This window comes from Pongo pygmaeus, chromosome 8, assembly GCF_028885625.2.
Source record: "Pongo pygmaeus isolate AG05252 chromosome 8, NHGRI_mPonPyg2-v2.0_pri, whole genome shotgun sequence".
In the NCBI taxonomy this organism is placed as follows: domain Eukaryota; kingdom Metazoa; phylum Chordata; class Mammalia; order Primates; family Hominidae; genus Pongo; species Pongo pygmaeus.
Genome location: NC_072381.2, coordinates 54,344,800 through 54,361,994, shown reverse-complemented (window position 1 = coordinate 54,361,994; position 17,195 = coordinate 54,344,800). Strand labels below are relative to the sequence as shown.

The following is a 17,195-nucleotide window of genomic DNA, read 5'->3' as shown; positions in this document are numbered from 1 at the left end:
GGGAGTGGAGGGGAGGAATGACAGTGTGCAGAGTGCAGTGACTCTGCTCCAGGTGGGTGAGAGGCAGGCGTGTGGCCCTGTGATGCCCTCAGTCAATCCCAGTTTTTAGTTGCCTCTTGTAGCATGAGCTGAGTGTTGGTGAAGAGGTTGCCATGGTTAGTTTTGACTTCTGCTTAATTTTCATCTTACGCGCTGAATGGCACCCAACCCCCAGCAAGACTGAAGGTAAATTGGCTACAGTAATGGGAGTGCCGCTTGTGGAGATACAAGCTCAAGAGCTTAGCTAAAGGGATTGGTCTCAAACAAGAAAAGGGACTCTTGTCCCATTGTCCCAGGAGGGCAGGAGGAGTGCAGATACAGACAGGGAATACAGTGTAGGATGTATCAGGATATTTGACTGCACCTAAGTGAAACCTGGCCTCAAATTGGGTTAAACATTCACAAATGTATGGTACACCTAGAAACCTACAGAGGGGGAGGCTGTGGACACAGCATGATCAGCAGCTCAGTGATGTCTTCAGGGACCCAGATACTTTAATTTTTGCCTAAGGCCAGGTCTCCTTGTAATCATTAGATCTCCTTTTCACTGTAACCCGGTGACCATTGGTCTGTACATGTAGCCAGAAAGACCAGGAGAGAAAAGTCTCTCCCAACCCAGAATGTAATTCTTCCTTACAAAGTTGATTAGTCTTGCCAGGCCAGCTTCATGGACTAGTGAGAGTTCAGGGGAGTACCATGCACTGACAGGTTATAGATGAGCCAGGATTCCTGCTCCTGAGCCAGGCAGTGGTCAGACTCCCATAAACTGTGTGTCTGCAGGAAGGAAGAAGGAGGGGCACCTGCAGAGATCTGATTCTTCAGGAAAAAGGGAGAGGGGAATGGATGTTGAGACAATGGCCACAACCAGTTTTTCTACCTATACCTATGTCTAAGGAAATTGGGGTGATTCCATAAATAATTTTAAAAAATTATGATGAACATTTTTCTAGTTTATTAACTTCTTCAAAATGATTTTAATAGTTATGTGATATTCCATCTTATTTAACAGAATCTTGTAGTATTTTGTATATGGTCCTGTTCTAAGCACTTTACAGATGTTAACTGATTTAATCTTCATAATAACCCTATAAGATCAATACTGTTATTATTCCCATTTGAAAATGAAAAACTGAGGTTCCCAGAGGTTAAATAGTGTGCCTGAGATCATACAATGTGTGCAGAGCTGGATTGAGATCCAGGTAGTGCCTCTAACCACTGGCCCATGCTTTGTTAAAGAAATGGGATAGTTATTCAGCTTTCCTCTTCTCCATGGACATAGGTAGCACCCACTTTTTCTGCAGTATAAAGAATGCTCCAGTGTGTATCCCAGTGTGTAAATGTTTGTATTGGGATTGCTGGGTCAATGCATGAGTGCTGTTAAGGCTCTTGATTTTGCTTCCCAGCTACCTGCCAACACAGCAGTGCCAGCTCGTACACTGTCGGTGTGGGCTTCCCAGGAGAGAACACTCTCCTCCTGGAAGAGGATGCTCTTCCAGGTGCTCCTCCATGGTGCTTTGGTGGTGTGGAGGAGCAGGCAGGGTGGTGTAGTGAGGACAGGCTGCAGTAAGTAAAGACTGGCTGCTAGGCAGCCCTCTGTCCCCTGATAGCCATGTCACCTGGGCCATGCCAGCCTTCTGAGCCCCCATCAGTGGAGCATTTCTGGCCTGCTTGCTTCCTAGGGCAGTGAGATTGAAATTCTGTGGCTTGAAAACTCTTGGTAGACTATAAAGCTTCAGACAAATTTAAGATCCCATTATGTTCACTTAGGTTAAGATACACTGTATAAAAACTTCACTAATCTGTAGTAGAAGGGAAAAGAAGAGTATTTTTGTTAAATAATATTCGTTTGATTATCTTTTATGTTACTATAGGTGTTATATTTCTTAATATTTAGTGTTTTCTCTTAACACCTACATCCACTAATTGATGAATGGGATTATGGAGATTTTACTTACTGGGTTTTAACCTCAGTAATTTTTCTTAAAGAAAATATCGATAAATTTCCATAGTTAGCATTTTTTTTTGAACTAAGTTTTTTGTTTGTTGTTTTGGGGGATCTTTTGAGCAGTTGATGACTGTATATGCTCTTTCATGGTTGTTTTCTTCTTGGACGTTTGGATGCAGGTTTGAGGGGTTGGGTCCAACTGTAATTGTCTGTCCAACAACAGTGATGCATCAGTGGGTGAAGGAATTTCACACGTGGTGGCCTCCGTTCAGAGTGGCAATTCTACATGAAACCGGTTCCTATACCCACAAAAAGGTAACATAATATTTCAGTACCTTTTTGTTTTGTTTTAATGCCCTCCATTTTACATATTTGGTTTTTCTCTGATCCATGTGTTTCTCAAATGTATATTCCTGTGTTTTTTTTTCCTGCATTTAAAGTTATTTTATTATTATTGACTTACTTTAGAGCTCTGTGTTTTCAGAACAGTTATGAATATAGGTCTTATTGTTCTAACAGCCTGTGGTGGTGTTGTGACAATGTCTGTTGTCCAGTGAAATACGAATCATCTCAGACAGGGCAGAAGCCTGGCAGTGTGGGCTGGAGTCATAAGTCAGGTGGTTGCGTCCAGTAAGGAGAGACTTTGGGCATTAGCGGCTTTAAACAGTTTTAGGAACGTGGATACAGAAGTAAAATAACAACTCTTAATTGGTAAATGCATTTGTTAGTATGCATTTAACCTTCCATTTTGAGAATTTCGCAAGTATTGTTGCTTTTTAGTTGTGTTTTGTTCCCTGAATCCTTAATCGTCATGTATTGACAGTTGTATTTCTTCACTTAGAGTTTGGTAATATCACAGTATCAAAAAGGAGCTTTGTCTGTGCTCCTGTGGGTAGCATAGATACATTGTATTCTTCCTTTTTTCTTCTCATCTGTCTAACCATCCAGACTGTGAGCTCTGTTGAGTAGGGACTGTGTCTGATTCATTTTTGTATCCCAGGTGACCCATAAGCATTTGCTGAATAAATAATAATCACACAGTTTCACTGTGAATTTGCAGGTTACATTACTGGGGAGAAGCAGCAGTCTCTTAGGAGCTAGTTCTTTCTTTCCTGAGTCTTCTGAGCTCTTGAGTGAGTTCTCGGGGCCCAGGAAAGCAGTGCCGGCTGCAAGGGCTATGGAGTGTTTGCCTCACGGAGTCAGAGGCACGGGGACCAGGAAACTCCAGGATTCCTGTTGTGTTTGTGTTCATGGAAAAGCAAACTTTTGATAGAAGTGACTCAGAAAAATCTATGGTTTGGTAGCACAAATAAGGCGAGATGGAATTTTGCTTACACTGTTATTGTTAAAACCAACTGACTTTGCCCAGAATTTTAAGTGATAAATGGAAAATAAACTGGATAAGATAATTAATAAATTAGGGTAAATGCTGTGAGTTATAAAAAGTGATTTTTAGCAGTATGAAGATAATAGCAGTTTAGATTGTTGTCTAGTCAAACCTTAAATTGTTTGTCAAACCTTCAACTATCCTGTCACTACCCTTGTAAAACATTTGTGGTTCCTTTTTCATTTCTGTTATCTGTTAACATCTCTTAGTGTTTTGTGCTGCAAAATCCTGTAGCAGGACTCATTAGCTGATGTTTGTCTTAAAAACGCAATTTAAAAAAATGTTATTCCTTTCATTTAGTTTTGGGGTAGTAAAGTGTGTGTATTGGACACCTTCACCTGGATCATGGCTTGACTCCAGTTCCTTTGTCACCATAGTTTGAAGAACTGCCTTCATGTAAACCACATACATGGACTCATTATGGAAATAGAATTGACAGTAAACTTGGTGAAATTTGCCTCCTTAACTTTGGAGGGCAAACTTTTAAGAAGAGATATTTCACTTTTGGTTACAGTGGTTTTACCTTCTGAGGTTGTTTTACCTTCACAGACACATGCATACATATGGTTGTTAATAATTTTTTCAGTGTTTTACAGTTTACCAAGGACTCTAACTTGAAGATTCTTAATTAACTTTTGAGGAAAAACAGCATTACAGTTTCCTTGTGTTTTTACTTAAACTCTTAACTCTTCCTACTGTTCCTTTTCCATTATAAAGTATCTTAGATCACTAAAGATGTAAACTGTTAGGCAAAAGATCAAAAATATGTACTTTTATATGTATCAAACTATATTCTTAACTTAGAAGCCCTATATTTATTACTTTTTATTAATGTTAATATTGGCTTATTATTTGTGGTGATGACACGTTGGAAATATATTAATAGTTCCTTTCCATAGGCCTTACTATTGACATTTCTAAGATCATAACTTTGGTTTCTGGATTCAACTACTGAAGGGGTATTTGCTTCCTCTGCAACTTCGATCTTCTCTGTATGTGCAGATCTTTGTCACCACACATGCATACCTGCTGGCTTACACGTGTGTTAAATTATAATAGAGTCTATGTTTCTTATTCATATTTCAAAAATTCTGTTTATGGTGATTCGTCCTCTAACTCAGCGTCTAATGCCTGACTTCCTTATCAGCTGTGATTTCTTTTTGCAGCGGATGAGCTTTCTGTGCCCACCAGCTGTCCTGTCTAAATTTAATAATGGTACTCTGACATTGGGACATTCAATACTGGATGTATTAGGAACAGGGAAGAGAAGAGAATTTCTCTTTAGAAATATTTAAAAGAATAATAATGCCAGAATTGTTTTGCTTATCATTCAAGTAGATTATCTTTATTTTCCAAATGCTTTGTTGTAGCTGGTATGACACAAATTTTGAAAATTGGCCGGGCATGGTGGCTCACGCCTGTAATCCCAGCATTTTGGGAGGCTGAGGCGGGTGGATCACGAGGTCAGGGGTTTGAGACCAGCCGGGCCAACGTGGTGAAACCCTGTCTGTACTAAAAATACAAAAATTAGCTGAGTGTGGTGGCACATGCCTATAGTCCAGCTACTCGGGAGGTTGAGGCAGGAGAATCTCTTGAACCCTGGAGGCGGGGTTGCAGTGAGCCTGGACTGCGCCACTGCACTCTAGCCTGGGTGACAGAGTGAGACTCTGTCTCAAAAAAAAAAAAAAAATTGAAAATTTTTCATTTGGAAAAATATAAAATGGTCAATTTCTCAATTGAGCACATCTGTCATTCTTCTTCCCCAAGTTGCCCTTTAGCTTCCCACCTCTCTCACCCTTTGATCCTATGTTATCTTTGTTAATAGTCTCTGATTGGCAGCATAATTTAGAATTGTCAAATGTACACCCAGCAGCCATGCAAAAAAATATACAACTGATAGTTTCAACCAAATGATGAAATCTGATAAAGAAATTTTTAGCCTTCTGAATCTCTTTTAATGGTCACTTGAAATCTCATTTAATAAAAGTTCAAGATTTCCTTCTTCTGATTATATTTTGTGATCCTTTTTTCTAATATAGAGCAACTTTCATGTGAGTTGATATTTATTTGTTAAAACAACAATAAACACTGCATTTCAGGTATTTGATGTTGCTAGGGCTCAAAAAAAAAAAAAAGGATGTTTTTAACTAACCTTAAAAAGCCAACTGTTTTCTTGGGGAAAGAAAATATAGTAAATGAAGAGATAATGAAAGAAGGCAGTCTTGTGATACCTATCCCATAACTCACAGTAGGTGGTGACATCTTTAGCACTGTCTTGTAAAGTTTATTTAATGATTAAGGATCCTTTTTTCAATTTATTGGAAGATACGTAATGATAAATTGCTTATGTTCTGAAACAGTTGTCTCTCTCCTACCTTTTTTTGCTATGTAGGCTCTAGTAGTTCTGTAACATCTTAGGTAATTTAAAGAGTTTTGTTTCGTTTTGATCAATTCATGACATGTAGATGCATAAGAGTGGGAAAAGCAACAAGAGCATGTAGTTTTAAGTGCATTAGTTTTGTGCTTACAAGACCAGGGTTTGAATCTTGGATGTGCTGTTTTATAACTTTGCAAGCTTGGGCAAATCACTTGCCTTTCTGAGCCTGATTTGATCACCTATAAAATGGGTAAGTTTTGGTAAACTTGTGAGGACTTTTTGGGCTAATATGTATGTATGAAGAGCTTAGTGTGGTCCCTAATAGGTAACATTTACTCAGGTAATTCTTGCTGTTGTTAGAAACAAAAAATATTTAGGCCTCTTCACCTCAGTAGTTGGGAAAAGAAAAGATGCCGAATGAGGCATTGCTGATTGACTCAGTATGTAGTCTAGAGAGAAGGTACACATCTACTTTATCAAAAATGTTCATGGTCATTCAACATCATCTTGACCTTTTATTCTGATGTTCAGATACATTTGGCCCCAAATGGAAACAGTGAAGTGCAGGGTGTGGTTAAAAAAGCAAATAATGGCCTGGTGCGGTAGCTCACGCCTGTAATCCCAGCACTTTGGGAGGCCGAGGCGGGCGGATCATGAGGTCGGAAGAACGAGATCATCCTGGCCACACGGTGAAACCCAGTCTCTACTAAAAATACAAAAAATTAGCCAGGCATGGTGGCAGGTGCCTTTAGTCCCAGCTACTCGGGAGGCTGAGGCAGGAGAATGGCGTGAACCCGGGAGGCGGAGCTTGCAATGAGCTAAGATCGCGCCACTGCACTCCAGCCTGGGCGACAGAGCGAGACTCTGTCTCAAAAAGAAAAAAAGCAAATAACACAAAAACTTGGCCATCTGATGAAACTCCCATCAACGTGTTCTTTAAAAGGGCCTGTTTTCTGAAACACTAGAGCAAAAAGACGTGGCTTTTAAAAAAGCTAGAAGGGAGTAAAAAACTTAAAAAAAAGAAAGAGGCCACGTTATTCCTTAAGCATCTGAAATATTTCAGACACATTCTGAGTACACAAATTATAATAGAATGCAAAGTGGTATCATTCCTATTAACTTTAGAGTCAGTGTATACACCTTATAGAAGACATGATAGATGCTGTGCTTGCTCTGCTTGTAAAATTGTGTTGCTGGAGCCCTTTTTTTTTCCTCATTGTCAGCACAAATCCTTGTTTATTAAAGATTTAGCTTGAAGGAAATTTTAATTAATTACAGGTGCAGTAAATCCTGCCTAGGAAGTGGCTGTACTGTGTTTCCTGTGAATGGCCTTCATGTGCCTGTGCTTCACTCCTCTCCCCGCCACCTGACAGTGTGATTTATGGCTGTTGTTTTCCACCAGTCCACTGTTTGCCCTCTAGGAGGGATTGGTCTCTTGAGCCTCCATAATAACAGCAGCACTTTCACAGACATCTTTTAATGACAACAGCACTGCATTCAGTAAGTCAAGCTAATTGCAGATGTACCCTATTAATTGCAAAAACTAGAGAGGTTACATATTTTACAAGCTTTTAATTTGAAACCGCCCGAGATGATTTGTCTTAAGTGTTTGGATAGAGATGTCCATAATATTCAACAATTCACCATTATTGAAACTCCAGTCTAGGCAGCTATAGAATTCTGCGATTGAATCAGGTGATAACAAATAGTCTTAGATGGGGTTTTGCCCAGTGGCTAAGTGGAGATTATATTTTCAATTGGGACATTTTGAACAATTTCTTGTTCATTTTACATAAGCATCTTTTTAATTCTGTTAATCATTAATACATCTTCCTGAACACAGGAAGTTTTGTATTTCTATAGCTAACATTTCTATACCTATAATAATATTTAGAATTTTCCAGATAAATTTCAATCCTTAAGCAAGCATAAGAAACTAAACATCATTCCAGTGGTATACATTTGGGAAGCTTGCTGTCTCATTTGGTAACTATGGGAAAGCTCCAGCTACGCTAGATGATGTCCAGAATTCATTTTGGCTTTGGCTTCTAAAGGTCGCAGGTCTGACCAGGTGAGGTGCTGGAGGTGGATGGTTTTTCTCTGGGCAGACTGCTTTCTTCACTGGCACCAGCAGCTGAGTGGGGCTGGTGGCGAGGGAGTCCTGAGGGAACCCGTACGTGTGTTTTTAAGGCTGTTGTGCACCCCAAGGTGTTTTTTGCTGTATTCTTGTGAGGTCAAAAGTCAGGAAATGGTTCTTTCAGGTGTGGCCTTCAGTATGGTATTGTGCAGGTGTTGAATTTTGTGAATGGGAAGATGGAAGATGAGTAGTCATAATAGTAATGAAAGTATGGCACACACCTGTCAAATTATTAATAGGTCCAGGCATTGTGCTTATTCTCTGCAGCAATTGTATTAACTCTTTGAATGTTACATGAATTACAATATATGAGAAGGCAATGTCTCTTTATTTTGTTCCTTCAGATTTTCTTAGCCTTTCTTGTACCCTTTTATACTCTGTTGAATTAAAACACATTTTAATCCTAGTTCTTTAAGAAGGTATAAAATTACCATTTTTTGAAGATGTTGAATTTTATAAAATTTGTATTAGATGATTGTGATTACATGAATTATATTAGGCTTCCTGATAGCTATTCTTGTATTCCTATGATAAACCTTTATTAGGTTAATATATTACTAGGTTTTATCTGTAAAATAGTGGATCTCTAGTTTAGAGTGTGTATGCACACTCGTAAGTGTGCTGTGTCAGTTTTGAAAACAGGGTTTACTAGCCTTGTAACAATGATTGGAGTCCATTCTTTTTCTGTATTTTGGAACAATTTCAGTAATAGGAGCTATTCCTACTTTACTCATAAAACCCCTTTGGGTCTGGTAGACTTTTGGTGAGAAGAGTATAACATCTTTTTCACATTGTTCAGTATTGGTTTGTTCTGTTGGTCTGATTTTTCTTGGGTCCATTTTTGCAATGAACTTTTTAGCTATCATATCTGTCAAAATGTTCAGATTTTGTGGCATGTGTATTGGTTAACACTTTTGTATTCTCTACATCTGTAATTGTGTTCCTTTGACATTTCTGATGCTGTGCATCTCAGTCTGTTCTTTTGGCTCACTTTTCAGAGGTATGTTTGGTTTAGTCTTTCCAAAGAGTTATTATTATTTTGCTTTATCAATTCTACCAGTTTTTTTAATACCCACTAATTTTTATCTTACTAATTCTCTCATTTTCCTTTTTTGGGAGGCTAAGTTGACTGCTCTCTTTGATTTCAGCTTTTCTTAATAGAGTGTTTGTAAAGAATGAATATTCTTTGTATAGTCTAAAGTGCTGCTGATCACTGTTAAAAGGAGCTCTGATGGTGATACTCAAATCCTTTGCATCCTCTTTGTAAATGTTTTATTTTCTTTGATCTGACTTTCTCTCAGAGAGGCTGTGGTCAGCTCTCTGGGTAGGCTGTGGGGTGTGTCATTTTGACAGCTCTAAGGGCCCTGCTTTTGTGTTTATTGCTGTGCGTTTTGGTAGGTAAAGGTTCATGGTTCTTTTTTATTATTGTGGCATCCCCATTAAAATATAAAATATCCCTCTTTCTGTTCACTCCTTTTTGTTTCATATTTATATTGCTAATCCTGCCCTTTTTTGGTTTGCATTTCTTTGATATATCTTTGATAATTCCCATATCACAACTTTCAGTGCCAGTCTGGTTTGGGTCTCTTTTAAACAGAAGGCTAGGTTTTTGCCTTACCCAGTGGAATGTCTCCCTGTTAATAACTCATTGTCTTGTAGTGGGTTACTACGTTTAGTTTGAAACCTGGTATTTTGTTTTCTGTTTTCTATTGTCCTGATTTTTGCTATTTTCTATTATTTTCCCCTGTAATGGTTTGAGAGTTCTACATTCTATTTATTTTCTAGTATTTATGTGGAAGTAGCAACTGTTACTCAGTAATCAGCATAAAGTTTTGGCAAATGTATTTTAATATATTTTTCTCACATGGTTAAGAATTAAATATCTATTGCCTGTGTCCCATTCTACCATTGGACAGGGTGGAATTTTTAGTCCACTTTTATTTTCCCTTAATCTCACTCCAGCTTTTATGAAACTAAACAGGAATTACAGTAGCATTTAAAAATACATACCTTTTAATATTTTAGATCCCTTCTTAACCGTTTCATTCATATTTAAGTGTTTAATATTTAGGCTTTGTTGTTATGCTTTAATGATTTATTTTAAATGGTATGTATATCACATATAATCTTCTTTTTAAACTTTTTATTTTATATTTTAGTAGGAGGTAGTGTAGCCTAGTATCAATAGTACTAGCTTTGGATTTGGCTGCCTTTCTCCATTTGAATTCTGACTCCACCACTTAGCAGCTGCATGACCTGGTACATTAGTTACCATCTCCAAGCCCCAGTTCCCTCATCTGTAAAATGGGGTTAGTGATGGCCCCTCTGTCCTTCCTTGGGGAGCTGCTGTGAGCATGGTCTGTGGTGAGAATGTGGTGCAGAAGCATTGCTGTCTTTCCTTCTTCAGGGCATGGCATCTGTGCATGCCTTCCTCTTTGTCCGTGACTGCGCCACTCCACTGTCTGGGTACAGTGCACTGTAGCTAGCTAATCTCTTGGTGACTGATCTTCCAAGTCCTTGCCTATCTGAAGCTGGAATTTGTTTATTTTCTTCATCAAGCATGACTGCCAGTTTGGATTGATGTAGAATCCATGGTCACCACTTTTCCTTCTTAGAATTACGTAAAGATTTTCCTCTTTGCCTTTGGACATTTTTAGTGTTGCAGAAAAGATGTCTGATGCAGGCAGTCTTTTTCCTCTGAAGGGAATATTTTCTTTTTCTGTTTTGTTCTGACTAGAATCTATGACATTTTCTCCTTATTTTTAAAACTACTTTTCTCTTTTGAGTCAGGTTCTTGCGCCGTTGTCTAGCCTGGAATGCAGTGGTGAGATCATAGCTCACTGTAGACTCTTAACTCCTGAGCTCAAGGGATCTTCTTGCCTGAGCCTGCTGAGTAGCTGGCACTGCAGCTGTGCACCACCATGCACTGCTAATTTTTTTTATGTTTTGTAGAGATGGGGTCTTGCTTTGTTGTTCAGGCTGGTCTTGAACTCCTGGCCTCAAGCGATCCTCCTCCCTCAGCCTCCCAAAGTGCTGAGATTACAGGCCTAAGCCACTTTGCCTGGCTGTTTTTATTTATTTTTGGAATTCCGACATCTAGTAAGATATGTCTACAGATACGTCTTTTTCTTAGTGTCTCTTCCTGACACTCTGGGAGATGTTTTGTTCTGTAGATTTAAATCTCGGCTCCATTTATGGAGATTGTTTTCTATCATTTTATTTATTTATTTTTTTTTTGAGACAGAGTCTGACTGTCACCCAGGCTGGAGTGCAGTGCTGCCATCACTGCTCACTGCAGCCTTCACCTCCTGGGCTCAAGGGATCCTCCCACCTCAGCTTCCTGAGTAGATGGGACTACAGGTGCTTGGCACCACATCCAGCTAACTTTTTAAATTTTTTTTTTGAGATAGGCTTTCACCATATTGCCTAGGCTGGTCTCGAACTCCTGGGCTCAAGCAATCCACCCACCTCAGCCTCCCAAAGTGCTGGGATTACAGGTGTGAACCACTGTACCTGGCTTTTTTTCTATCATTTTAAAATCATTGCTTTTATGTCCTTTTCACTCTGTCCTGGAATTCTTGTTATACATTGTTAGAGATCCTAGATTTGTCTGCCTTGTCTCTTTGGATTTTCTCTTATTTTCTTGCTTTTGTTTTAAATTAATATATTTTCCATCCACATTGTTGTTTTGACAAGAAGGGATACAAAGGATGTTTTGAAAAAATAAAAATAAAAATTTAATATATGTATATATATTTATATATATATGTATTATAACTTTGTCATCTTTTTGAGAGTCTCCTTCCCCAGTGATGGCTGTATTAGTCAGCGTTTACTACTTGCCAGGTTAACAGGTACACTTCCAGTGCTGATAATGTCTGTGATTGTGCATGTTATGTTTGTATTTGTGCATTTTTATAAAGTACTTTAGATTGTGTCATGATTGAAAGGGTGTCACTTCTTATTTAAAACTGACTTTACCATTTTATTATGGTCTCAGGAGAAACTAATTCGAGATGTTGCTCATTGTCATGGAATTTTGATCACATCTTACTCCTACATTCGATTGATGCAGGATGACATTAGCAGGTATGACTGGCACTATGTGATCTTGGACGAAGGACACAAAATTCGAAATCCAAATGCTGCTGTCACCCTTGCTTGCAAACAGGTATGACCTCTTTTAACGAGGGAGATTTCCAGATGGAGAAGAATATTTAATTCAGAATAAACTGTCTGCTTTTAGTGACACATTTATTGAATCTTTCCTTGTGCCAACTGCACAAGGAATTTAAAATGTGCATTTTCCTTAATGCAGAACACTCTTTATTTTTGCCCTTAATCATGTCTTTAATTCTGATTGTTCATGTTATTTAATGTCTCTTGTAGGGGCCAGTTGTTAGACTGTAACCAAACCCAACTCTAATCTATAGTATTCAGCTTCAACAATAAGAAAAAATTCTTTCTCATTTTTTCATCTGAATGTAATTAAGGATTTGTAATTGCATAAAATGTGTATGTTTTGGAGAGTACCAAAATGATGCAAGAATAATGAGTAAATGTGTAAATAATTTGCAGAGGAGCGTTTTGGGGTAGGAATGGCAATTGCTGAAAGGTAAATTTAATAAAAAGGTGCTTCCTTTCCTCAAATAGTTTCGCACCCCTCATCGGATCATTCTGTCTGGCTCACCGATGCAAAATAACCTCCGAGAGCTGTGGTCGCTCTTTGACTTCATCTTCCCGGGAAAGTTAGGCACGTTGCCTGTGTTTATGGAGCAGTTCTCCGTCCCCATCACTATGGGGGGATATTCAAATGCTTCCTCAGTACAGGTAATGTATTAGGACGATAATACTTTTGGCATTTTAATATTTAAAGTGCTCCTATTAAATACTATAATTTGTAGCCAAGTCATTCAGAATGTGAGAAAGATGGCCAGGCTTATAAATTGTTATCTGGTAAAAAAAAAAAAAAAAAAAAAAAAAAAATCACAAAATTATCTTTGCTTGATAATATTTTTTCACTTAAAACATCATGAAAAATATTCACAGAGAGGAAAGCCCTAGAATAAAATATCTCTTTGTTTAATGGAAATTAAACAGCTTCGGCATTGTTCCTGGGATGTTTAAAACGATGTCACATGTGGTCAGAAGAGCAGTTAGAAATTATGAAACAAGGACAAATTAGTTTGGAACAGCATGTAATTTAGTTCTGCAAATTGGGGTAGTACATCTTATAAAGTAGTGGTGAAACTTAGAAAAGGGGACACTAGGAGGATTGTACTGTTCAGGGATGATTTAATGAGACATGCCCCTTAACCTGATTCTGGAAATGTAGGCCATGGAGGGTGAGGGCATTCTTGATTAGGGCAACAGTGTGGATGCAGCCACCATATGTGGCAGGGCGCAGTGAAGAGACCCACTTGACTGGATTGGAGATGCTTGTGGGGGCATAGCTAAAAAGCTGTGGATGCCAGAACTGTGAGGCCTTGAAAGGGAAGCAGTGGCACTCAGGGAGGGCTGGGTTACTGAAAGTGTCTGAGCAGGACTCTGGAGGATGCTGGTTCTCAGGGGTTCCTCAGGCTACAGGGTAGTCACAAGAGGGAGGCTGGTACCGAGTGACTTGCAGGAACCACTGGGGTGAGGGCCATGAGGACCTGGACCTGATCTTGGGTGGTGGTCTGAGAAAGATGGTGGGGCAGGAGACTCAGGTGGCATTTTTAGGCAGAACAAACAAGGTTTGGAGGCTGACAGGATCAAGGAGATGGAGTAGGGGCTAAGCTTGCTTTGAATGATTGACTGACTCCTGAGGTTTCAGGCCCGGGTGCCTGATGGAATGAGGTGGTCACAGGCAGAAATGCCAGGAGGTGAAGTTAGCCATAGGATAGTTTGTGGCCTGTAGGGCAGGCTGCAGCCTGGGTGGGAGGCAGGGTTTCTGTGCAGCCCTTCTTGGGTGGGCCTGTGCCTACCAGGTCATGGCTGAGCCAGGGATGAGACCTTCCACCAAAAGGGAAGCTCTTGTATTTTGGAGTATTTAATTAGAAAAAGAATTTTAGACCTTTAAGATTAAAAGACTGTCAAAAACAATTTTAATATCTGTTACATTTTGAGATTGAATGATTTTCAGTTAACTTTTGTAAGGAGTCTCTTCTTTCTCTGAATCTCCCGTTATACCATTCTTTTTAAAAAAAAAAACAAATTTATTTTGAAATAATTTCGAACTTAACAAAAAGTTGCAAGAATTTTAAAAGAACAAACAAACAAGAAAACCCTCTTAACACTTCACCCAGATTCACTGATTGTTAGCATTTTGCAAACATTTTGCCACATTGACTTTACCATTCCTCCCCTCCCTCTCCCACACCTCTTTCCATGTAGATTCACAGCTGAGGTTACTGTTTTCTAACCATCTGAGGGCAGGTTGCAGATCTGATGCCCCTTTCTCCAAATCCTTCAGTGTGTATTTCCAAGAACAAGGATCGCCTCTTACATAGCCAGTGTAAGCAACAAAATCAGAAGGAAGTTTAACATTGATAGGAGTCTGTTATCTAGTCTATAATCACTCATATTTTGTCAGTTGTTCCAGTAGTTTCCGTGTCTCTAGTCTCCTTTAATCTGGGACTGTTTCTTTGCCCTTCATTACCTTGACATTTGTAAAGACTATAGGCCTGTTAGTTTGTAGAATGTACCTCAGTTTGGGTTTGCCTTACATTTCTTTATGATTGGATTCAGGTTATACATTTTGGCCAGGAATATCTCAGAAGTGATGTGTCTTCCTCAGTGCATGGTATCTGGAGGAACATGCTGTCTGTTTGTTCCACTATGGGTGATGTTAACTCTGATTACTTTAAGGTGGTGTTGGCCAGATCTAAACACTGTGAGGTTATCACTTCTCTTTTGGCATTAATAAGTCATTTATAGAAAAATGATTTGAGAACATGTCATTATGATCTGTTTTTTTCCTTGAAGTTCTTGTTTCAGGAATTTGTGTACTTATCTTTCTCCCCTTCCTAGCGGGTGAGATCTTTGGAAGCAGAGTGTTGGTTGTATTTGCTCCTTTTTGTTTGAGACCATGTTGCCTTGCATTATTGAATTCTAAGAAGATAGTCTGTGTGCCGGTATTTATTCTGTCATGCTGGTGCTAAAATGATGGCAGGGGCTGGAAACCAGAACCTTCCCATGAAGGTATTTCCAGTCCAGTAGGGGTGGGCACAGGGGAAAATGGCAAATAAACCTGGTCCCAGTACAGGGCAGTGAGGACTGTGATCAGGGGAGATGCCCAGTGTCAGAGCTTATGGGGCTCAGAAAGGCTTCCTGGAGAAGGGATGACTCACCTGGGGCCTGAAAGGTGAGGAAGGTGAGGGGGAGCATGTCAGCAGCCCAAATATAGACTGCTGCTGGGGTTGGTGTGCTCAGCTGGGGCAGGGCATGTGAGAACTGAGAAGAGCCTGCAGGGATGCCTAGTTGACCCTCTTTATTCCACACGCAAGGTTTTTGATTCTCAGCATTCTGGTGACTCGCCTAAGGTCACTGTGCTCAGGAAGAGGCAGAGCTCTGCCTTGTCAGAATGGGAAGGAGCATGGGTGTGCTCAGCAAGTTGTCTGTTTTCCACAGCATTGGGATGTGAGCATTGGTAGAGAAATCTAGCTGGATCTCCACCTTGTGTTTTTATGAATAGAGAAACAGACTGGGAGCCAGTTGGGAGTGAAACAGAAGATCATCTCCATGGGGTGGCATGCAGGAGAGAGCAGGAGCCACAGCCCGGCCGTTCCCCAGCCTAGCCCTGGTTTAGTTGACCAGCACCTCCAACCAGCATGCTCGCTCTTCTGCAGAAGTGGGTGTGGGTGGAGGGAGGATGTGGGGGCAGTTTTCTTTACAGACTGTACATTCGTGCTTCCTCGGGGGAACTATGTTTTTAAATTCTGAAATTTCATCATCTCTGCATCAGAAATCATAATATGTACCTCATCATCATCTTCAAGGTGATTTTCATCAGTCTGAATGATATATTTAAGGAGTTATGTATAACTAAAAGTCATTGATTAGTTGAGCTTCTTTTTTATGTATTATTCAAAGTAAAGCCTATTTTAATATTTACGCACATGCATTCACACAACAGATACACACACATACATATATGTGCATGAGTGAGGTATTTTTAGCGTTAAGAACATTTTTTAACAAGTTAATTTTTTAACTTTTTTTCTCTGTGTGTGTGGTCAAGCTCTTTTTTATTATCATTCATTTTACAGCTGACTTCCTTAAATTTAAAGTTTGGTTGGAATTTTTTCAATGAAATAATAATTTACTAAGTTGTTAAGCCTATTTAGATTTTTTTTTGAAGTGGCAATAATTTATTGACTACTTTGCCTGTAAGTGAATTGCAGAGGGAGTGGTTTTCTGGGCTGTGGGGCTTTTTTTTTTTTTTTTTTTGCGTATATTTAGTACTCATCTCATGTGGCCGTGCTCCATTACAGAACCATATGCTGCATTTTAGGGCAGAGTGACCTTTCGTTTCTGGGATCAGAGGGCTCTTGTTGAACTTACTCTTGTAAGTCTCCAGTGGGCAGTAATCTCTGCTTATTGGCTGGCTGCTCCATCACTGCAGCTTTTCCCCAGAGTTAGCTTTTGATCTTCAGCTTTGCAGAGTTCCTTTGTAGCTTTTGGAGAATACAAGATCATAAACAGAGATTTGTACAAAAGCAGTTTTTCCCCTAGGGCTGGTGGTCAAGAACGCAGTAAGTCTCTACTTTAGGGTTTAACTGTATAGTAATAATTAAAGGAAAGTGTACAAGAGAAATAAGGCACAGAATTATCAGTTTTTCTTTTGTTGTACATTTTGGTTAATGAGATAATTTTTTTAACTGATAATATTATGAAAGCTACCACCCCTTGGAGTATATGGAACTTACGCTAGCTTTTTCAAACCATTTTGCAGTCATTTCTCACTGACTTTATACAGCTGTTGGTTATTCTTTTTTTTTTTAAGGAATGGAAGCAATTGAGAGGTAGGAACAAATGTGTTCCTTAAACATATACAGTAATGTTCCCTTCTCTGCTCTTATTAAAGGTCAAAACTGCTTACAAGTGTGCATGTGTCTTACGAGATACCATAAATCCATACCTACTGCGGAGAATGAAGTCAGATGTCAAGATGAGCCTTTCTTTGCCAGATAAAAATGAACAGGTCTGTAAATCCAGGAGTTAACAAAGCATTCCTAAAGCACAAGTGTGTCTTTCCCTTCACTCTGATTCTCCTCTGCGGGTGAGAGAGTCTGGTAAGGTATGATCCTGGAACTGTGGGCAGGCTAGG

General features: G+C 39.3%; 1 protein-coding gene across 3 annotated transcripts in view; it reads left to right on the top strand.

The window, feature by feature from the left end:
* ERCC6 (ERCC excision repair 6, chromatin remodeling factor) overlaps positions 1 to 17,195 on the top strand; it is an 85,122-nt gene that overhangs the window by 44,284 nt on the left and 23,643 nt on the right. For all 3 annotated transcript variants that reach the window (XM_054503620.2, XM_054503619.2, XM_054503622.2), the window contains 4 exons: positions 2,164 to 2,299; positions 11,886 to 12,056; positions 12,539 to 12,715; positions 16,953 to 17,069. In XM_054503620.2, coding sequence (XP_054359595.1) covers positions 2,164 to 2,299; positions 11,886 to 12,056; positions 12,539 to 12,715; positions 16,953 to 17,069 — 601 coding nt within the window. The remainder of the gene's footprint in view (positions 1 to 2,163; positions 2,300 to 11,885; positions 12,057 to 12,538; positions 12,716 to 16,952; positions 17,070 to 17,195) is intronic.